A 23,333-nucleotide genomic window follows, 5' to 3' on the forward strand; every position below is an offset into this window, starting at 1 on the left:
ATAGAGGTCCTGGGTGGCAGGAAGCTTGGCCCCGGTGATGTACTGGGACATTTGCACTACCCTCTATAGTGCCTTGCGTTCCGAGGCCGACCAGTTGCCATACCAGGCAGTGATGCAACCGTTCAGAATGCTCTCGATGGTGCAGCTGTAGATCCTTTTGAGGATCTGAGGACCCATGCCAAATCTTTTCAGTCTCCTGAGGAGGAATAGGTTTTGTCATGCCCGCTTCATGACTGTCATGGTGTGCTTGGACCATGTTAGTTTGTTGGTGATGTGGACACCAAGGAACTTGAAGCTCTCAACCTGCTCCACTGCAGCCCCGTCGATGAGAATGTGCTCGGTGCTCGGTACACTTTTTCTTGTAGTCCACAATCATCACCTGTCTTAATCACGTTGAGGGAGAGGTTGTTGTCTTGGCACCACACGGCCAGGTCTATGACCTCCTCCCTATAGGCTGTCTCATTGTTGTCACTAATCAGGCCTACCACTGTTGTGTCATCTGCAAATTTAATGATGGTGTGGGAGTCGTGCCTGGCCATGCAGTCATGAGTGAACAGGGAATACAGGAGGGGGCTGAGCATGCATCCCTGAGGGGCCCCTGTGTTGAGGATCAGCGTAGCGGACGTGTTGTTACCTACCCTTACCACCTGGGTGCAGAGTGTCATGAGGCGCTGGTGTGCTTGAAGATGGTGACAGGTGTGCGGGATAATCAGCAGCCTGATGACCTAGAGGCCAGAGAGGGAGTATATGTGACAATTTTTAAGAAGATGGCAAATAGGTTCGTAAGAATATATTTGAGAAGTTTGTAAGAATATCGTGAAATCTTAAGATATTGTTGAGGAATTGTACTTCTGAACTTTGTTTTTTTCTTCAGAAGCTTCTTACATTTTTGAGTAAGTTGTGTTTTGTGAATCTGGGCCCAGGTCATAGTGCAGAGCCTATCCCTGCCACAAGAATAAACACTCACATTTCTACTGTGTTATGGTGAGGGAGTGTATTGTACCATAGCTGTAGGGCAGGGCAGGGTGGAGGGTGGATCCAGCCTGCTTGAAGACGGTAATCAGATTCCTCTCTCAGCCCTGTTGGCCTCCATCCACCCACCGTCAGGCAGCACTTTACCTTAATTACCCTGCTGCCGACCTGCTCTGCTCTGACTGCTGTTAGTGAAGCCTGCGGGACAGCACATCTAGAGGGTCAAAGCCAGAGGCACGTCAGGAAGAACTAACCGCATCCAGGGCAGCCAGAATGGATATGTGCACGGCACAACACTGCCACTTAGATAGACACTCCCCTCCTAGGCCGCCAGCCTGTATATACAGTGGGGCAAAAAAGTATTTAGTCAGCCACCAATTGTGCAAGTTCTCCCACTTAAAAAGATGCGAGAGGCCTATAATTTTCATCATAGGTACACTTCAACTATGACAGACAAAATGAGAAGAACAAAAATCCAGAAAATATAGCAGGACGTGATGAGTGTTCCAATGCCCTGGGCATGGTGTAAGCTGTGGTTCCTGAAGACATCTCCCAGCCTCAATAACCTCTTCCTAACCTTGTGTTTGATGTATTTGATACCATTCCACCTATTCCACTCCAGTCATTACCACGTGCCTGTCCTCCACCATGTAAGGTGCCACCAACCTCCTGTGGTGTGTGCGTGCGTGTGTGTTTCAAATCCATAGTCTCTATCTGTCATGCAGGTGAAGGAGGACCCAAACGCGACTTAACAGAAACAGAGTTTATTAATGTTCAAAACCGAATAACTGAAATCCTCTAGATTAGTAGAGGGGAAAACAACTGGAGAAGCGGCCACAGACTGCAGGTCGCTTCGGGTAGGCGCAGGCCGTAGTCAACTGAGACACCTGCTCACACGCAGCGTCTGAAGAAGGCACAAAACACGACAGGACAGGGTGATACACAATCACGGCAAAAAACACGACAGGACAGGGCGAAACGCAATCACAGCATCGTGAATACAATGCAAGGAACCGATCGCACAGGAACGGATCACAAAGGAATAAATAGGGAATCTAATCAGGGAAAGGATCGGGAACAGGTGTGGGAAGACTAAATGATGATTAGGGGAATAGGAACAGCTGGGAGCAGGAACGGAACGACAGAGAGAAGAGAGAGCGAGAGAGTGAGAGAGGGAGGGGAGAGAGAGGGATAGGAGGGAAAGAACCAAATAAGACCAGCAGAGGGAAACGAATAGCATGGGGAGCACAGGGACAAGACATGATAATAAATGACAAACATGACAGTACCCCCCACTCACCGAGCGCCTCCTGGCGCTCTCGAGGAGGAACACTGGCAGCAACGGAGGAAATCATAGATCAAACGGTCCAGCACGTCCCGAGAAAGAACCCAACTCCTCTCCTCAGGACCGTAACGAAAAACGATAAAAAGGGAAACTAGGGTACTACTCTAAAAAAAAAATGAGAACTAGGGACAGACTGAGACACAGCAAGGGCAGGGACAAGAACAGGAGAGATGCGATGGCAGGGAACAGACTGAGACCCAGCAAGACCAGGAGCAGAAGCAGAAAAAAAATTACCAGACTTCTTCTGCGCGCAGTCTGAACACGCAGCCACGAAACGGCGCGTGTCACGCTCCTGAGTCGGCCACCAAAAGCGCTGGCGAATAGACGCAAGAGTGCCTCGAACACCGGGATGACCAGCTAACTTGGCAGAGTGAGCCCACTGAAGAACAGCCAGACGAGTGGAAACAGGAACGAAAAGGAGGTTACTAGGACAAGCGGCGACGCAGTGTGCGTGAGTGCTTGCTTAACCTGTCTTTCAATTCCCCAGACTGTCAACCCGACAACACGCCCATAAGGAAGAATCCCCTCGAGATCAGTAGAAGCCACAGAAGAACTAAACAGACGGGATAAGGCATCAGGCTTGGTGTTCTTGCTACCCGGACGGTAAGAAATCACAAACTCGAAACGAGCGAAAAACAACGCCCAACGAGCTTGACGGGCATTAAGTCGTTTGGCAGAACGGATGTACTCAAGGTTCTTATGGTCTGTCCAAACGACAAAAGGAACGGTCGCCCTCCAACCACTGTCGCCATTCGCCTAGGGCTAAGCGGATGGCGAGCAGTTCACGGTTACCCACATCATAGTTGCGCTCAGATGGCGACAGGCGATGAGAAAAATAAGCGCAAGGATGAACCTTATCGTCAGACTGGAAGCGCTGGGATAGAATGGCTCCCACGCCTACCTCTGAAGGCCAACCTCGACAATGAATTGTCTAGTGACGTCAGGAGTAACGAGGATAGGAGCGGACGTAAAACGTTCTTTTAGAAGATCAAAAGCTCCCTGGGCGGAACCGGACCACTTAAAACACGTCTTGACAGAAGTAAGAGCTGTGAGAGGGGCAGCAACTTGACCGAAATTACGAATGAAACGCCGATAGAAATTAGCGAAACCTAAAAGCGCTGCAACTCGACACGTGACCTTGGAACGGGCCAATCACTGACAGCTTGGACCTTAGCGGAATCCATCTGAATGCCTTCAGCGGAAATAACGGAACCGAGAAAAGTAACGGAGGAGACATGAAAAGAGCACTTCTCAGCCTTTACGTAGAGACAATTCTCTAAAAGGCGCTGTAGAACACGTCGAACGTGCTGAACATGAATCTCGAGTGACGGAGAAAAAATCAGGATATCGTCAAGATAGACAAAAACAAAAATGTTCAGCATGTCTCTCAGAACATCATTAACTAATGCCTGAAAAACAGCTGGCGCATTGGCGAGACCGAACGGCAGAACCCGGTACTCAAAATGCCCTAACGGAGTGTTAAACGCCGTTTTCCACTCGTCCCCCCTCTCTGATGCGCACGAGATGGTAAGCGTTACGAAGGTCCAACTTAGTAAAGCACCTGGCTCCTGCAGAATCTCGAAGGCTGATGACATAAGGGGAAGCGGATAACGATTCTTAACCGTTATGTCATTCAGCCCTCGATAATCCACGCAGGGGCGCAGAGTACCGTCCTTCTTCTTAACAAAAAGAACCCCGCCCGGCCGGAGAAGAAGAAGGCACTATGGTACCGGCGTCAAGAGACACAGACAAATAATCCTCGAGAGCCTTACGTTCGGGAGCCGACAGAGAGTATAGTCTACCTCGAGGAGGCGTGGTCCCTGGAAGGAGATCAATACTACAATCATACGACCGGTGAGGAGGAAGGGAGTTGGCTCGGGACCGACTGAAGACCGTGCGCAGATCATGATATTCCTCCGGCACTCCTGTCAAATCGCCAGGTTCCTCCTGAGAAGTAGGGAGAGAAGAAACGGGAGGAATGGCAGACATTAAACACTTCACATGACAAGAAACGTTCCAGGATAGGATAGAATTACTAGACCAATTAATAGAAGGATTATGACATACTAGCCAGGGATGACCCAAAACAACAGGTGTAAACGGTGAACGGAAAATCAAAAAAGAAATAGTCTCACTGTGGTTACCAGATACTGTGAGAGTTAAAGGTAGTGTCTCAAATTTGATACTGGGAAGATGACTACCATCTAAGGCAAACATGGGCGTAGGCTTGTCTAATGGTCTGAAAGGAATGTTATGTTTCCGAACCCATGCTTCGTCCATGAAACAACCCTCAGCCCCAGAGTCAATCAAGGCACTGCATGTAGCACCCGAACCGGTCCAGCGTAGATGGACCGACATAGTAGTACAAGATCTAGATGAAGGGACCTGAGTAGTAGCGCTCACCAGTAGCCCTCCGCTTACTGATGGGCTCTGGCCACTTACTGGACATGAAATAACAAAATGTCCAGCAACTCCGCAATAGAGGCACAGGCGGTTGGTGATCCTCTGTTCCCTCTCCTTATTCGAGATGCGAATCCCTCCCAGCTGCATGGGCTCAGTCTCAAAGCCAGAGGAGGGAGATGGTTGCGATGCGGAGCAGGGAAACACCGTTGATGCGAGCTCTCTTCCACGAGCCCGGTGACGAAGATCTACCCGTCGTTCTATGCGGATGGCGAGAGCAATCAAAGAGTCCACATCTGAAGGAACCTCCCGGGAAAGAATCTCATCCTTAACCGCTGCGTGGAGTCCCTCCAGAAAACGAGCGAGCAGCGCCGGCTCGTTCCACTCACTAGAGGCAGCAAGAGTGCGAAACTCAATGGAATAATCCGTTATGGACCGTTCACCTTGGCATAAGGAAGCCAGGGCCCTAGAAGCCTCCTCACCAAAAACTGAACGGTCAAAAACCCGAATCATCTCCTCTTTAAAGTTCTGGAATCTGTTAGAGCAATCAGCCCTTGCCTCCCAGATAGCTGTGCCCCATTCTCGAGCCCGGCCAGTAAGGAGTGAAATGACGTAAGCAACCCGAGCTCTCTCTCTAGAGTATGTGTGGGGTTGGAGAGAGAACACAATCTCACACTGCGTGAGAAAGGAGCGGCACTCAGTGGGCTGCCCGGAGTAGCAAGGTGGGTTATTAACCCTGGGTTCTGGAGGCTCGGCAGGCCAGGGAGTAACAGGTGGCACGAGACGTAGACTCTGGAACTGTCCAGAGAGGTCGGAAACCTGAGCGGCCAGGTTCTCCACGGCATGGCGAGCAGCAGACAATTCCTGCTCGTGTCTGCCGAGCATGGCTCCTTGGATCTTGACGGCAGTGTAAACAGCGTCTGAAGTCGCTGGGTCCATTCTTTGGTCGGTTCCTTCTGTCATGCAGGTGAAGGAGGACCCAAACGCGACTTAACAGAAACAGAGTTTATTAATGTTCAAAACCGAATAACTGAAATCCTCTAGATTAGTAGAGGGGAAAACAACTGGAGAAGCGGCCACAGACTGCAGGTCGCTTCGGGTAGGCGCAGGCCGTAGTCAACTGAGACACCTGCTCACACGCAGCGTCTGAAGAAGGCACAAAACACGACAGGACAGGGTGATACACAATCACGGCAAAAAACACGACAGGACAGGGCGAAACGCAATCACAGCATCGTGAATACAATGCAAGGAACCGATCGCACAGGAACGGATCACAAAGGAATAAATAGGGAATCTAATCAGGGGAAAGGATCGGGAACAGGTGTGGGAAGACTAAATGATGATTAGGGGAATAGGAACAGCTGGGAGCAGGAACGGAACGACAGAGAGAAGAGAGAGCGAGAGAGTGAGAGAGGGAGGGGGAGAGAGAGGGATAGGAGGGAAAGAACCAAATAAGACCAGCAGAGGGAAACGAATAGCATGGGGAGCACAGGGACAAGACATGATAATAAATGACAAACATGACACTATCGCCCTTCCCAGGTAATGACCTGTTCCTGGTGGCAGTCCATGAGCTGGGTCATGCCCTTGGCCTAGAGCACTCCAACGACCCCACAGCCATCATGGCTCCCTTCTATCAGTACATGGACACAGAGAACTTTAAACTACCTCACGATGACCTTCAGGGCATCCAGAAAATCTATGGTACTGTGTCTATCTATGGTACTGAATTTCCTACATTTTATTTTATTATAAGCATGCCCTCAATATCTGTTCATTATACTAAACCAAGTAGTATGTTAATATTTGTCTAGTCTACATGTTTTTTTAAACGAGTTTGATTGTTTTCATTGAAGGAACAAATGTTAAATGATCATGTTAAATGAAAATGTTCAATGACAAAATAATTACAATGATAATGTTATTTTGTGATGCCCTTAGCTAGTTAGCTGGCTAGGCTAATGTGTCCCATTCATCTCCAGGTCCGCCAGACAGGTCCTCCCAGCCCACCAGAGCCCCACCCACGGCCCCTCCCCCACGCTTCCACCCCCCCTCGGAACCCCGTAAGCACGACCGCCAGGTCCGGCCCCACCGGCCTCCTCAGGGCGCAAAACCCTCCAACCCCAACGCCAATCCCAACATCTGTGACGGAGGCTTCAACACCCTGGCCATCCTCAGACAGGAGCTGTTTGTATTCAAGGTAGGTTGGCATGTACAGATACTGTATGATGTATCGTTGTCTAACCTATATAATCTCATGAACACAGTGTTAAAAAGGTTTGTTTGCATGAGGAGGTAGTGATGAGCGCTGAAGGGTTTCAGTGGAATCAATCATTCCCGGTGTTAGACAGCAAAGCAGGTTTCAGAGTTTAGGTAATACTACAGTAGAGAGAAGGGGATGAAAATGATAAAAGAGATCATTTTGTCTACATTTGTGTAGGACCAGTGGTTCTGGAGAGTGAGGGACAACTCGGTGGTCCCTGGCTACCCTATGGAGATCAACTTCTTCTGGAGAGGCCTGCCCGCCAAGATCGACGCCGTCTACGAAAACAGCGAGGGGAAGTTTGTCTTCTTCAAAGGTGAGAGAAGAGAATGAGAGAGAGGGGGGAGAGAAAGACAGATGGAGGAGATGAAATGGAGCTTATTTTACTCTTGTATCAACAGAAAGTAGCATCAGGTTTAAAGGTTAGTTAGAGGAGAGAAATTTAGAAAGAAAGACAGAGCAAAGTATTTTGTTTGTGGTCATCACAGTGTCATAACTGTAAAATAAATCAAAATGTTTTTTTTGTTTACTCAGCTTTTTGGTCAAAGTGTTACCAGAATTTAACATTTTTAGTTCCGTGACTAAATTGAATTCAACTTAGTTTTTGCGTCATCCAACTAGAAATGATTATTTTGGCAGAAATGCCAGAATGTGGAAGTAGTTACACACACAGTGCTTTTAACTTAACACACGTTGACAAACATGATTACATTGTGCATGTTAATTTATACAGTAATTCGTATTCGTCATGTCAAGTACTGTATAAATGAACATCCAAAATGTAATCATGTATGTCAACGTGTGTCAAATATGTCAATTGAAAACATTCTATGTTAAAAGCGCTGTGTAACTAGTTCCACATATTGTTTTTGTAAAGATTTACATTTTTCTAGTTGAATGAACATATGAGACAATTTAAAGTGGACCGAATTTTTGTGTATGTTTTCTCATGTTGGGCCACCTAACATTCAGGTTCAACTTAGACCGAAAAGTTGGGTAAACAAAAAAAGAACCAGTTAGTTGAAACAACTAGATTTGTGTGCGTTTTTAATTAATTCATTTATTTATTTATAGTGTATTAATAAGTATACAAGAGAATGCCACTTCAATTAGTAGAAATATTGCTTGTGTGTTCTAAATAGCATCCATTTAGTTCTTTATGAAACTGTATAATAATGGGTCAGAGTTCAGCCCCGCCTCCATCAGGCAGATTAACATGACATCTGTCCTCCAACAGGATCACAAAGAGTCTCATGCTTTATTTATTCCCTGATGGAGGAGCTACTTGCTGGACTGGACTTACTCACAATGCTATAGTTGCCCCTTTCCGTATCCACTATAATAAAACTACTGTAGAGTAGCTCTTTAATACACGCGTAAGACTATTATTACCTCTTTAAAATACTTTAAAATACTCCAACACTATCTTAGCTGTAATATACTCCAACACTATCTCAGCTGTAATATACTCCAACACTATCTTAGCTGTATTATACTCCAACACTATCTTAGCTGTAATATACTCCAACACTATCTTAGCTGTAATATACTCCAACACTATCTTAGCTGTAATATACTCCAACACTATCTTAGCTGTAATATACTCTAACACTATCTTAGCTGTAAAATACTCCAACACTATCTTAGCTGTAATATACTCCAACACTATATTAGCTGTAATATACTCTAACACTATCTTAGCTGTATTATACTCCAACACTATCTTAGCTGTAATATACTCCAACACTATCTTAGCTGTAATATACTCCAACACTATCTTAGCTGTAATATACTCCAACACTATCTTAGCTGTAATATACTCTAACACTATCTTAGCTGTAATATACTCAAACACTATCTTAGCTGTAATACACTCCAACACTATCTTAGCTGTAATATACTCCAACACTATTTTAGCTGTAATATACTCCAACACTATCTTAGCTGTATTATACTCCAACACAATCTTAGCTGTAAAATACTCCAACACTATCTTAGCTGTAATATACTCCAACACTATTGTCACGAACCGGCTCAAAGCCCGTAACAAAGGGAGACAACGTGGAGATAAGGAGTAGCAAAATCTATATTTATTAAATAAGTAACTAAGTATAATATACAATGGTGTGTGTAATCAGTAATCAGTAGTGTAAGTGAGTGTTTTGCATGCATGAATGTGATAATGCAGGGTGATGAAAGGTGCCAAAGCAAACAAACAAAAGGCCACCAAGAACCACAACAGAATCTACAACAGGTGTCTGCATGGAGAGAGTCTCCTCCATGAATGTGGAAGAGGTCTATTTATCCTGGGAGACACCTGGCCCAGGTGTTTCCCATGTAGCTGACGACCCTCTCAACTCCGCCCACCGGCATCCTAATAAGGAAACAAGAACAAAGACAGAATACGGCAGACAGAGTGGGAGGGTCGTCACATTCCCCCCATAAAACCGGGGACCAACAAGGACCCCGGAACAACATACCAGCCTCCCGCGTTCCAAATTGACACACAGGCCTCCGCGTCCCAAATTGACACAGGCCTCCGCGTCCCAAATTGACACAGGCCTCCGCGTCCCAAATTGACACAGGCCTCCGCGTCCCAAATTGACACAGGCCTCCGCGTCCCAAATTGACACAGGCCTCCGCGTCCCAAATTGACACAGGCCTCCGCGTCCCAAATTGACACAGGCCTCGCGTCCCAAATTGACACAGGCCTCCGCGTCCCAAATTGACACAGGCCTCCGCGTCCCAAATTGACACAGGCCTCCGCGTCCCAAATTGACACAGGCCTCCGCGTCCCAAATTGACACAGGCCTCCGTCCGAGGAAGAGGAAATGAATCTGGCTCTGTGACACTGTTTACCTTACGGTAGTCCGTACAAAAACGGTTTGTTCCATCCGGTTTACTGACCAAGATACAGGGAGAAGCCCAACTGGAGACAGAAGGCTCTGCTATCTTACTCTCCAGCATGTACTTGACCTCAGCATCCAGACAACGTAGTTTCTCTGAAGAAACTCTATAGAACCGCTGACGAATGGGGTCAGCACCTCCAATGTCAATATCATGTTCTATTAAGTTTGTACGTGTAGGTGTATCAGAAAATAAACCTGGAAATCTCTGAATCAGACCAACCATCTCTTTCCGCTCATCAACAGGTAGGTGAGTGAGAAGACTGTCTAAAATATCCAGTGTTTCTGAATTTTTCAATCTACCCTGCAATATACAATCGTCAGGACCAGGAACATCTTCCTCCTCATGCACAGGTCTAGCACGACAAGAACCCAAGGAAACAACGGTATCAGCCAAAAGAACAGGTTTACCGTCCTCTGTAGAATCCCACTGTTCAGTCTCAGAGGAACGTGCATAATAGGGTTTTAACAGATTTACATGGCACAGCTGGTGTGCTTTCCTCCGTTCTGGAGTGGCAACTAGATAATTTTGCTCAGTGTACTGGCGCACCACTGTATATGGACCTTGAAATTTGGCTTGAAAAGGAGAACCAACAATTGGCAGCAGAGCAAGAACCTGGTCACCTGGACTAAAGTGACGAGGCTCAGTTCGGCGATCAAATATGCCCTTCATCCTCTCCTGTGAAGATGATAACTTCTCTTTAGCCATTTCACCAGCGGCATACAGCCGTCGCCGGAAATCACACACATACGAACACAGGGACTGAGGAGGCTCGGGAGACTTCCAGTCATCCTGGAGAACAGATAAAAGTCCACGCACCCTATGTCCAAACACAAGGTCATTTGGACTGAAACCTGTGCTCTCCTGTGAAACTTCCCTAGCGGCTAACAGTAACCAAGGCAACCCCTCCTCCCAATCCTTATCCATCTCAGTACAATAAGCTCTCAACAAAGACTTAAGTGTTTGATGGAAACGTTCCAGTGCTCCTTGACTTTGCGCGTGATAGGCGCTAGACACATTGTGTTTAATATGGAGCTGTTGAAGAACCTGACCAAACAGATTAGAGGTAAAATTAGATCCTTGATCACTCTGAATGACCTTAGGGATTCCAAACAATGAGAGAAACTGAGTCAAAGCTTTTAACACCGATTTAGTCGTGATAGATCGGAGAGGATAGGCAGCAGGAAACCTAGTGGTCTGACACATCACAGTGAACAGGTAACTGCTACCCTTTTTAGAACGAGGCAGAGGACCCACACAGTCAATAATCAGATACTCAAAAGGTTGGCTGAGTACAGGAATAGGAAACAATGGTACTGGTTTAATAACTTGATTAGGCTTACCAGTTAATTGACATGTGTGACAAGTTTTGATAAAATCAGAAACATCCCTCTTTAATCTAGGCCAAAAGAAATGTCTTAATATGCGATTGTAGGTTTTCCTCACCCCCATATGTCCAGCAACGTCGCTGTGAGAAGTTTCCAACACCAACTCACGAAGCTTAACTGGTACAACAACTTGACTAATTGCCTCCCCAGAAAAACACTATCATGAGACACCCACTTTCTCATCAGGACATCCTCTTGGAGAAAATAGCCATGGGCGACATCTCCCAACTGTTCTATAGGCACAATTTGATCACGCAACTCTTCCAACGTGGGGTCATCCCGTTGAGCATTGATTAGATCTGAGCGGGTTACAGATAACGGGATAACAGGGAAGACAGTGACATACTTTGTATTATTATCATTAGTCGGCGCAGTGACTAGTTCGCCACGGCTCATAGAACGTGTCACTGCACACGCAGAGAACACCTCTGGGAAACTCTGTACACTCTCATCAGGAATCCCAACAAATGACGGCTTAGTGGAAACCACTAGAGATGGAAACACGACTGGCCATACACGCTCACCTGCCAAGTTATTCCCAAGGATAACGTCGATACCCTCAATAGGCAACGAAGGACGCACCCCCACAACAACTTCACCCTTCACCAGCCCACAATCCAACATCAGTTTATGCAATGGAACTGACAGAGTGTTCAAACCTATTCCCCTAATTAGAACACTATTCCCGAATCAGTCTCAGCAGAAAAGGGTAACACAGACTCCAACACAAATGATTCAGAGGCACCTGTGTCTCTCAGGATCTTCACTGGCACTAGGTCTTTACTTCCTAACATAGACACAAAACCTTCTGTAATGAAAGGTAAATAGTCTGGATCAATATGGACTTTCACATTCTCCTGGGCCTGAGGAAATGAGTCAAGAATGAACTGATGTGGAACAGGTGCAGCTAACGCAGCAGGCTTAGATTTAGCGTAAGCACCCTTTGACCTGAGAAGTGGACATTCGTTTTTCCAATGACCTGAACCTTGACAGTAGTGACACTCCTGCCCAAAGTCAGCCTTACCATGGGAGTCAGGTTCAACCCTAGTTGAATAGAACTCTGCCCGAGAACCAAAGTATCTCGGTGAGCGAAGCCCAAATCTATCCGAATGCCCCCACTCTTTCCGAATACGGGGTTTTGCAAAGACACTTTTGTGAGTCAACACATACTCGTCCGCCAAAACCGCAGCTTCAGCAACATTCTTTACTTTCTGTTCATTAATATAAGTGGCAATACGATCAGGAATTGTGTCCTTAAATTGCTCTAACATAATCAGATCACACAGCCCTTGGAAAGTCACAACTGCAGAGGCGGAACACCAGCGATTAAACTGTAAAGATAACTGTCGCGCAAACTCAACATGAGTCTGGTTATCGTCCCTTTTTAAAGTTCTAAATCGTTGACGGTAAGCCTCAGGGACCAATTCATAAATCTGTAACACAGCTGTTTTAACTTTATCATAACTGGCACTGTCGTGTACACTAAGAGCTGAATATGCTTCCTGCGCTTTACCAGTCAGCACACACTGCAACATTAAAGTGCGGTCAGAATCAGGCCAACTCCTAGCGTCAGCAACCCGCTCAAACAACGAAAAGAATGTCTCGGGGTCCCTTTCATTAAACCGAGGCAATAACCGCAAGTTCCCAACAATATCAAATGTCTCTGGGGCATGACCAAAAGCGGAACTACCCTAGGTAAATCTGGGTCACCTTCCCAAAACAAACTCTCCCCTGAGATCTTTCCTTCCCTAACCAACTCTATACGTTCTTGTTGCAACTTGATTTTAGCACGCTCCATATCTTGTTTAAATGCCAATTCCTTTTCATATTTCACACGATCATGCTCTAGCTTCTCACGATCATGCTCTAGCTTCTCACGATCATGCTCTAGCTGTAACAAAAGCAGTTCTTTCTGCTGTTCAAAAAGAAGGCAACTAGGACTAACCGATGGAATGGCCATTGTAACGTTATGGGGAGACAACAAATCCTCAGCAGAGGCTGGCCCGGTGGTAACTTCAAGAATACCACTCTCCATCAGATTGGCTTTCAATATCAACCTAATAGAATTCTTTAGACGTTTAGCACTAATCTCAACCTTGTAGTGTTCCGCGACCTTCAACAGCTGTTCTTTAGTACCTAAATCTAACAATTCCTCTGATGGAGAGCGAATGAACTTATCTACATAAGACGCCATAATCACACAATTTTTTTTATCGCTTTTTCCCTTCTGCTGAGCACACCAGAACACAACCCGAGAATTGACAATCACCCTGAGCACCACAGAAGAGAGATGAGATATGGAGCTTCCCCAAAACCTACAATAACTCAACCCTAGTCTTCGTGCAGATTTGCGGTGGGAATTTACGCACTGTAGCCCGCTGGCAAGGAAATAGAACTCCCCAGCATGCTGGCAAATTCCACCAAGCCACGGATGTGCCCCCGAGACAACTGCTCAGTCCACAGACACCACACAAAAATAACAAACATTAACCATGCCCAACATATTCCAAAAAATGAAACACGTCGCTAAACCTATCAGGGAAAAAGGCTATAGCTCCGGGTAGCAAGTTCCACTACCCTACCCAAATCTCCCACCGAGGTACACAGCAGATTACTCACTTCAGACTGACGTCCCAACAGAAAGTAGAACAAGAGTTCAGGCTAGGCAGGGCCTGGAAACTAACCATTATACTCTCTCCAACATAGCACACAAACCAAACAACAAAGGCAACCAATACTGGGCCGATCACACTCAAACACCATATTCAAACCAAACACGTACCTCCACGGTCTCCCAAACCAATAGTTCAAAGATCCCGGATGAGCCCCCACTTGTCACGAACCGGCTCAAAGCCCGTAACAAAGGGAGACAACGTGGAGATAAGGAGTAGCAAAATCTATATTTATTAAATAAGTAACTAAGTATAATATACAATGGTGTGTGTAATCAGTAATCAGTAGTGTAAGTGAGTGTTTTGCATGCATGAATGTGATAATGCAGGGTGATGAAAGGTGCCAAAGCAAACAAACAAAAGGCCACCAAGAACCACAACAGAATCTACAACAGGTGTCTGCATGGAGAGAGTCTCCTCCATGAATGTGGAAGAGGTCTATTTATCCTGGGAGACACCTGGCCCAGGTGTTTCCCATGTAGCTGACGACCCTCTCAACTCCGCCCACCGGCATCCTAATAAGGAAACAAGAACAAAGACAGAATACGGCAGACAGAGTGGGAGGGTCGTCACACTATCTTAGCTGTAAAATACTCCAACACTATCTTAGCTGTAAAATACTCCAACACTATCTTAGCTGTAATATACTCCAACACTATCTTAGCTGTAAAATACTCCAACACTATCTTAGCTGTAATATACTCCAACGCTATCTTAGCTGTAATATACTCCAACACTATCTTAGCTGTAAAATACTCCAACACTATCTTAGCTGTAATATACTCCAACACTATCTTAGCTGTAAAATACTCTAACACTATCTTAGCTGTAATATACTCCAACACTATCTTAGCTGTAATATACTCCAACACTATCTTAGCTGTAATATACTCTAACACTATCTTAGCTGTAATATACTCCAACACTATCTTAGCTGTAATATACTCCAACACTATTTTAGCTGTAATATACTCCAACACTATCTTAGCTGTATTATACTCCAACACGATCTTAGCTGGAAAATACTCCAACACTATCTTAGCTGTAATATACTCCAACACTATCTTAGCTGGAAAATACTCCAACACTATCTTAGCTGTAATATACTCCAACACTATCTTAGCTGTAAAATACTCCAACACTATCTTAGCTGTAATATACTCCAACACTATCTTAGCTGTAAAATACTCCAACACTATCTTAGCTGTAATATACTCCAACACTATTTTAGCTGTAATATACTCCAACACTATCTTAGCTGTATTATACTCCAACACGATCTTAGCTGGAAAATACTCCAACACTATCTTAGCTGTAATATACTCCAACACTATCTTAGCTGTAAAATACTCCAACACTATCTTAGCTGTAATATACTCCAACACAATCTTAGCTGTAATATACTCCAACACTATCTTAGCTGTAATATACTCCAACACTATCTTAGCTGTAAAATACTCCAACACTATCTTAGCTGTAATATACTCCAACACTATCTTAGCTGTAAAATACTCCAACACTATCTTAGCTGTAATATACTCCAACACAATCTTAGCTGTAATATACTCCAACACTATCTTAGCTGTATTATACTCCAACACGATCTTAGCTGGAAAATACTCCAACACTATCTTAGCTGTAATATACTCCAACACTATCTTAGCTGTAAAATACTCCAACACTATCTTAGCTGTAAAATACTCCAACACTATCTTAGCTGTAAAATACTCCAACACTATCTTAGCTGTATTATACTCCAACACTATCTTAGCTGTAAAATACTCCAACACTATCTTAGCTGTATTATACTCCAACACGATCTTAGCTGGAAAATACTCCAACACTATCTTAGCTGTAATATACTCCAACACTATCTTAGCTGTAAAATACTCCAACACTATCTTAGCTGTAATATACTCCAACACTATCTTAGCTGTAAAATACTCCAACACTATCTTAGCTGTAATATACTCCAACACTATTTTAGCTGTAATATACTCCAACACTATCTTAGCTGTATTATACTCCAACACGATCTTAGCTGGAAAATACTCCAACACTATCTTAGCTGTAATATACTCCAACACTATCTTAGCTGTAAAATACTCCAACACTATCTTAGCTGTAATATACTCCAACACAATCTTAGCTGTAATATACTCCAACACTATCTTAGCTGTAATATACTCCAACACTATCTTAGCTGTAAAATACTCCAACACTATCTTAGCTGTATTATACTCCAACACGATCTTAGCTGTAAAATACTCCAACACTATCTTAGCTGTGAAATACTCCAACACTATCTTAGCTGTAAAATACTCCAACACGATCTTAGCTGTATTATACTCCAACACTATCTTAGCTGTAAAATACTCCAACACTATCTTAGCTGTATTATACTCCAACACGATCTTAGCTGGAAAATACTCCAACACTATCTTAGCTGTAATATACTCCAACACTATCTTAGCTGTAAAATACTCCAACACTATCTTAGCTGTAATATACTCCAACACTATCTTAGCTGTAAAATACTCCAACACTATCTTAGCTGTAATATACTCCAACGCTATCTTAGCTGTAATATACTCCAACACTATCTTAGCTGTAAAATACTCCAACACTATCTTAGCTGTAATATACTCCAACACTATCTTAGCTGTAAAATACTCCAACACTATCTTAGCTGTAATATACTCCAACACTATCTTAGCTGTAATATACTCCAACACTCTCTTAGTTGTAAGTGGTGTCGTGGTCTAAGACGCTGCATCTCAGTGCAAGAGACTACAGTACCTGGTTCGAATCCAGGCTGCATCACATCTGGCTGTGATTGTGAGTCCCATAGGGTGGTGCCCAATGTCTTCCAGGTTTGGCTGGGGAAGGCTGTCATTCGAAATAAGAATTAATTCTTAACTGGCTTGCCTAGTTAAATAAAGGTTCAATTAAAATACTCACAACACTATCTTAGCTCTAATATACTCACAACACTGTCCTAGCTTTAATATACTCCAACACTATCTTAGCTCTAATATACTCACAACACTGTCCTAGCTTTAATATACTCACAACTGTCCTAGCTTTAATATACTCACAACACTATCTTAGCTCTAATATACTCACAACACTGTCCTAGCTTTAATATACTCCAACACTATCTTAGCTCTAATATACTCACAACACTGTCCTAGCTTTAATATACTCACAACACTATCTTAGCTTTAATATACTCACAACACTATCTTAGCTTTAATATACTCACAACACTATCTTAGCTCCAATATACTCACAACACTGTCCTAGCTTTAATATACTCACAACACTATCTTAGCTCTAATATACTCACAACACTGTCCTAGCTTTAATATACTCACAACACTATCTTAGCTTTAATATACTCACAACACTGTCCTAGCTTTAATATACTCACAACACTATCTTAGCTCTAATATACTCACAACACTATCTTAGCTTTAATATACTCACAACACTGTCCTAGCTTTAATATACTCACAACACTATCTTAGCTCTAATATACTCACAACACTGTCCTAGCTTTAATATACTCACAACACTATCTTAGCTCTAATATACTCACAATGCTATAGTAGCTTTAATATACTCACAACACTATCTTAGCTCTAATATACTCACAACACTATCCTAGCTTTAATATACTCACAACACTATCTTAGCTTTAATATACTCACAACACTATCCTAGCTTTAATATACTCGCAACTGTCCTAGCTTTAATATACTCACAACACTATATTAGCTCTAATATACTCACAATGCTATAGTAGCTTTAATATACTCACAACACTATCCTAGCTTTAATATACTCACAACACTATCTTAGCTTTAATATACTCACAACACTGTCCTATCTTTAATATACTCACAACACTATCCTAGCTTTAATACACTCACAACACTATCTTAGCTCTAATATACTCACAACACTATCTTAGCTCTAATATACTCACAACACTATCTTAGCTCTAATATACTCACAACACTATCTTAGCTCTAATATACTCACAACACTGTCCTAGCTTTAATATACTCACAACACTATCTTAGCTCTAATATACTCACAACACTGTCCTAGCTTTAATATACTCACAACACTGTCCTAGCTTTAATATACTCACAACACTATCTTAGCTCTAATATACTCACAATTCTATAGTAGCTTTAATATACTCACAACACTATCTTAGCTCTAATATACTCACAACACTATCCTAGCTTTAATATACTCACAACACTATCTTAGCTTTAATATACTCACAACACTATCCTAGCTTTAATATACTCATAACTGTCCTAGCTTTAATATACTCACAACACTATCTTAGCTTTAATATACTCACAACACTATCCTAGCTTTAATATACTCACAACTGTCCTAGCTTTAATATACTCACAACACTATATTAGCTCTAATATACTCACAATGCTATAGTAGCTTTAATATACTCACAACACTATCCTAGCTTTAATATACTCACAAAACTATCTTAGCTTTAATATACTCACAACACTATCCTAGCTTTAATATACTCACAATACTATCTTAGCTTTAATATACTCACAACACTATTTTAGCTTTAATATACTCACAACACTGTCCTAGCTTTAATATACTCACAACACTATCCTAGCTTTAATACACTCACAACACTATCTTAGCTCTAATATACTCACAACCTTATCTTAGCTCTAATATACTCACAACACTATTTTAGCTCTAATATACTCACAACACTATCTTAGCTCTAATATACTCACAACACTATCCTAGCTTTAATATACTCACAATGCTATCTTAGCTCAAATATACTCACAATGCTATCTTAGCTCTAATATACTCACAATGCTATCTTAGCTCTAATATACTCACAACACTATAGTAGCTTTAATATACTCACAATGCTATCTTCGCTCTAATATACTCACAACACTATAGTAGCTTTAATATACTCACAACAAGCTCTTTACATCTGTCTGAACGATGCTAATAAGGTCTTATTATTAGACTGAATTAAGCAGCTATACGGCAATAATGCTCATCATGTTACTGCAAATAGCAACCACTATTTCCTAGTAAAAGTGTAAAACATAATGTTTGGACCCAGGCTCTGTTTGTGATTACTGGACAATTATGACCACTGATCCATGTGACTGTGTTTGTTTAGGAAACCGGTTCTGGGTGTTCAAGGACACTACTTTGCAGCCCACCTACCCTCAGGACATCTCTCTGTTTGGGAGTGGGATGCCCACCCAGAGTATAGAGACTGCTGTATGGTGGGAGGACGTAGCCAAGACATATTTCTTCAAGGGAGACAGGTCTGTTTGACCTTTTCATTTATCCATTACAATACATTGATTTTATCCATTGTGAAGGTAAAGTGTAGCTGATTCTAGAATTGTCCATCTATCTGTTGCATTAAATTGGTTAGATTGTGAATTATAGGTTATACATGATACTGTATTAGTTTTGTCAATGACAATGATTACTGGCGTATCACTCACCCCCGCAGCCCCGGCAATGTGGGGGGCCCCATGGAGGTTGGGCCCCCTCCCCAGATAGCATAGGACCACGTCATAAGCATAGCAAAACATTTAGAATTACAGGAAATCAGCTTTATAACTGAACAAAAATTATAATCTCAGCCTCATGGCAAAATGTTATCTATGAGATTAGCTATGAATGTCACACCCTGACCTTAGAGAGCTGTTTTATTTCTCTATTTGGTTAGGTCAGGGTGTGATGTGGGGTGGGCATTCTATGTTTTGTATTCTACGTTTCTTTATTTCTATGTTTTGGCCGGGTATGGTTCTCATCAGGGACAGCTGTCTATCGTTGTCTCTGATTGGGAATCAGTGCGGGTAGTTGACTTTTGTTCGTGGCACTATAGCCCTGTAAGCTTCACGGTTGTTTGTTGTTTTTTTGGTGACATTTGAAATAAAAGGAAAATGTACGCTCACCACGCTGTACTGTGGTCCACTTCTTTCCACGGCCGTGACAATGAAACTTCACATTTTTCTCTAAACTGTGGTACACCACTGACTGTGAAAAAAGGCTAGCTGATATAAAGCTCACTGTGAGATGCTATAATTAGTACATGATTTACGGTATACTAACGTGACTCAAACATTTGGTGGATCTGTCATGATAGATGAAATCATATGAGGTCCTAACCCTGTTGTGAGAGAAGATAAAATGCTTTGTCATCATTCTGTAGCAAACTGTTGCATATCACTGATATGATGTTTTGTAAAACATGACGTCATCTCTCTGGGTTTGACAGAATTCCATTATCTTGATCCTAAACAGTTGTGTGTATGTGTAGTAGATCATGAAATTGTAATGTTGGTGCATGTGACTGTGTGTTTGTGTGTGTAGTCTTTCTGGATATTGACCACAGTGTTTCTTTCCTACCTGGCATTAGATATTGGAGGTACAATGAAGACATGAGAAACATGGACCCTGGTTACCCCAAACCCATCACAGTGTGGAAGGGCATCCCTGACTCTCCTCAGGGAGCGTTTGTGGACAAGGCCAACGGTAGGCCATCCGTTCCTCCCTCTATACCCCTCAAACTCAACTCCAGACTTCAAAGCCAGTTCCATAGCGTTTTTTTCATTGTTCCTCTCTAATCAGGGTCTAATTTAGACCTGGGAGACCAGGTGGGTGAAATTAATTATCAGGTAGAACAGAAAACCAGCAGACTCTGGACCTCGTAGGGTCAGAGTTGAATACCACTGCTCTCTATCATCCTCCATTTCTGCACCACATCTCTTTATAATGACTAAAATAGGCCTCTTTTCTCTTTATATAGTCTACTTATACCTTGGTTTTCAGTACAGAAAGTAAAGATTGGGTTATAAAACTAGCAAACCAAAGTTAAGGAGAAATTATTAGCTTGTATGAATGTTTAAATGTTGATTTTTTTCCCTCCTCCTTTGAACAGGATTCACCTACTTCTACAAGGGGAAGGAGTACTGGAAGTTCAACAACCAGCGGTTGCGTGTGGAGCCGGGCTACCCCCGCTCCATTCTGAGGGACTTCATGGGCTGTGACGGCCTACCAGCTGACCCCGACTGGGACTGGAGCCCTCCGGAGGTGGAGGAGCGCCACTACGACAGCAGCAGTGGTGACGTGGACATCATCATCAAGCTGGACAGCACGGGGGGCACGGAGAAGGCCGTGGCTATCGCCATCCCCTGTATCCTGGCGCTGTGCATGATGGTCCTGCTCTACACCGTGTTCCAGTTCAGGAGGAAGAGCACGCAGAGACACATACTATACTGCAAGCGCTCCATGCAGGAGTGGGTCTGATCTAAACCAGAGAGGGGACTGGAACTGTAGAAGTGTATGGAACTCCCACTAGGCACTGTAGGGAAGAGTTATCAAACTCCTATTGTTCTGTAGTTGTTGAACTAAGCCCTTCTGTGGATGGACAGTATATACAGTACAGTAGAGGAGTCCTCCTAACATGGTCAAAACAGTGCTTTGCCCTCTTTGTGACATGCAAGGTGGAGTGAAGCGAGACGTCTTCATTCAACACTATGAGGGACTGTGGCTGCCAATTCCAACTGAGAGGCATTTGCTTTAACTAGACTATCTTTGTGTACACTCAGTAGTTATTGGAGAAAGAGGAAAGTTGTGTGGGACCTATGTCTATCTCTGTCTCTGCACGCCCCTAACAAGCCCTTACTAACTACAGTACAGTGGACCATTTAGTAATAGGCTACTACTTTTTATTTTCGTGTCCTAGTAAAGTTCAAGTTGCCCAGACTCTGTGCTTTTTGATTGAATTATCTTTAAAAGATTAGTACTTGTGAGGTGGACTGTCTGATACCCAAACCAAATATGACCTTTGACTTATCTTCCTTTCCCAGAAAGGATTATGACTCTGGATTCTTTGTTGGGATGTTTAATTCTAATCCATGGATCTAACATCATTGTGACATTCCATCACACTCACGTTTTCTTTGACCATGTCTTTTCCATATATGCCTGTGACCATCTGTCTGGTCTGGTCTGGTGTGCTCTACTCTGGTGTGCTCTGGTCTGGTGTGGTCTGGTCTGGTGTGCTCTGCTCTGGTGTGCTCTGCTCTGGTCTAGTGTGCTCTGGTCTGGTCTGGTGTGCTCTGCTCTGCTCTGGTGTGCTCTGCTCTGGTCTGGTGTGCTCTGCTCTGGTCTGGTGTGCTCTGGTCTGGTCTGGTGTGCTCTGGTCTGGTCTAGTGTGCTCTGCTCTGGTCTGGTGTGCTCTGGTCTGGTCTGGTATGCTCTGCTCTCTGTCAAGTTTCATGTTTTATTTGTCACATGCACAAGTACAGTGAAATGCATAAATTGCAAGCCAATACATTTAAGAGCACACAAAGACATTTAGGAGCACACAAAGACATTTAGGAGCACACAAAGACATTTAGGAGCTCACAAAGACATTTAGGAGCTCACAAAGACATTTAGGAGCTCACAAAGACATTTAGGAGCTCACACGGACATTTAGGAGCTCACAAGGACATTTAGGAGCACACAAAGACATTTAGGAGCACACAAAGACATTTAGGAGCACACAAAGACATTTAGGAGCACAATAAAAAATATTTTCGGTAACAAGCCGTTTTCTTTTTAGTAATGGTGCAAGCATGATGGTCATGAATCTGGTCTCAGTGTGTTCTCCATGGCACTCAGGGCCTGTGGTACAGTGAAGTAATCATTGCAACAATTATCATCTGGGTGATTTGTTTCTAGGTGCACTGGTGCTCCTCAATTAAAATTCCAGGTCGCACAGCCAAATATTTAGGCGTATATGCGAGTAAAATGGTCGCACTGTAGAGCTCTGTTATATCACGTTCCTCTCGACGTGTGTGAAATGACTCAGTATGTGAGATTCCCGGTGAATGTGAAAACATGTATTAGCATTTTTAGGGACTGAGTTTGCCACGTTTGTGGTAAAACATTTTTTTTTTTTTTACTTAAAAGGATATGGTCACTTATGAAATCAGGATGTTGAACTCTATATCAACAGCTACATCAATAATATATCTTAACCCTTCAAAATCATTATCAAACCATAAGACTAATGTGTAATAACATGTTATAACTATCTTATAACAACCTCAGTTAATTTCTCATTGTTGTTCTCCATGGATTGTTTAAAAGGGTCATAACGAATTGCTATTCATGAACTAAAGTACTCAAGGTAATTGTAGTTTTGTACTTGATTTACATGGCAGAGACATAATTTTTTTTCTAAACCATGTTAAATGTTCTGCTCCCCAGTCCTCTCCTCATTTGCAGGCCATTAAATATTATGTTCACATTGGCAGAGACGTTCTAAAGAGATATCTTTACTTTCT

General features: G+C 43.2%; 1 protein-coding gene across 4 annotated transcripts in view; it reads left to right on the forward strand.

Moving 5' to 3' along the window:
* Positions 1 to 22,113, forward strand: part of mmp16b (matrix metallopeptidase 16b (membrane-inserted)) — a 52,209-nt gene extending 30,096 nt beyond the window's left edge. For 2 of the 4 annotated variants that reach the window (XM_046322130.1, XM_046322131.1), the window contains 6 exons: positions 6,263 to 6,442; positions 6,703 to 6,920; positions 7,161 to 7,299; positions 19,157 to 19,307; positions 20,414 to 20,529; positions 20,936 to 22,113. In XM_046322130.1, coding sequence (XP_046178086.1) covers positions 6,263 to 6,442; positions 6,703 to 6,920; positions 7,161 to 7,299; positions 19,157 to 19,307; positions 20,414 to 20,529; positions 20,936 to 21,303 — 1,172 coding nt within the window. In that variant the 3' untranslated portion in view covers positions 21,304 to 22,113. The remainder of the gene's footprint in view (positions 1 to 6,262; positions 6,443 to 6,702; positions 6,921 to 7,160; positions 7,300 to 19,156; positions 19,308 to 20,413; positions 20,530 to 20,935) is intronic. The other 2 variants (XM_046322132.1, XM_046322134.1) reach the window with 1 other exon arrangement.
* Positions 22,114 to 23,333: the final 1,220 nt, after the last annotated feature.

Source organism: Oncorhynchus gorbuscha, linkage group LG22, assembly GCF_021184085.1.
Source record: "Oncorhynchus gorbuscha isolate QuinsamMale2020 ecotype Even-year linkage group LG22, OgorEven_v1.0, whole genome shotgun sequence".
NCBI classification, from domain to species: Eukaryota; Metazoa; Chordata; class Actinopteri; order Salmoniformes; family Salmonidae; genus Oncorhynchus; species Oncorhynchus gorbuscha.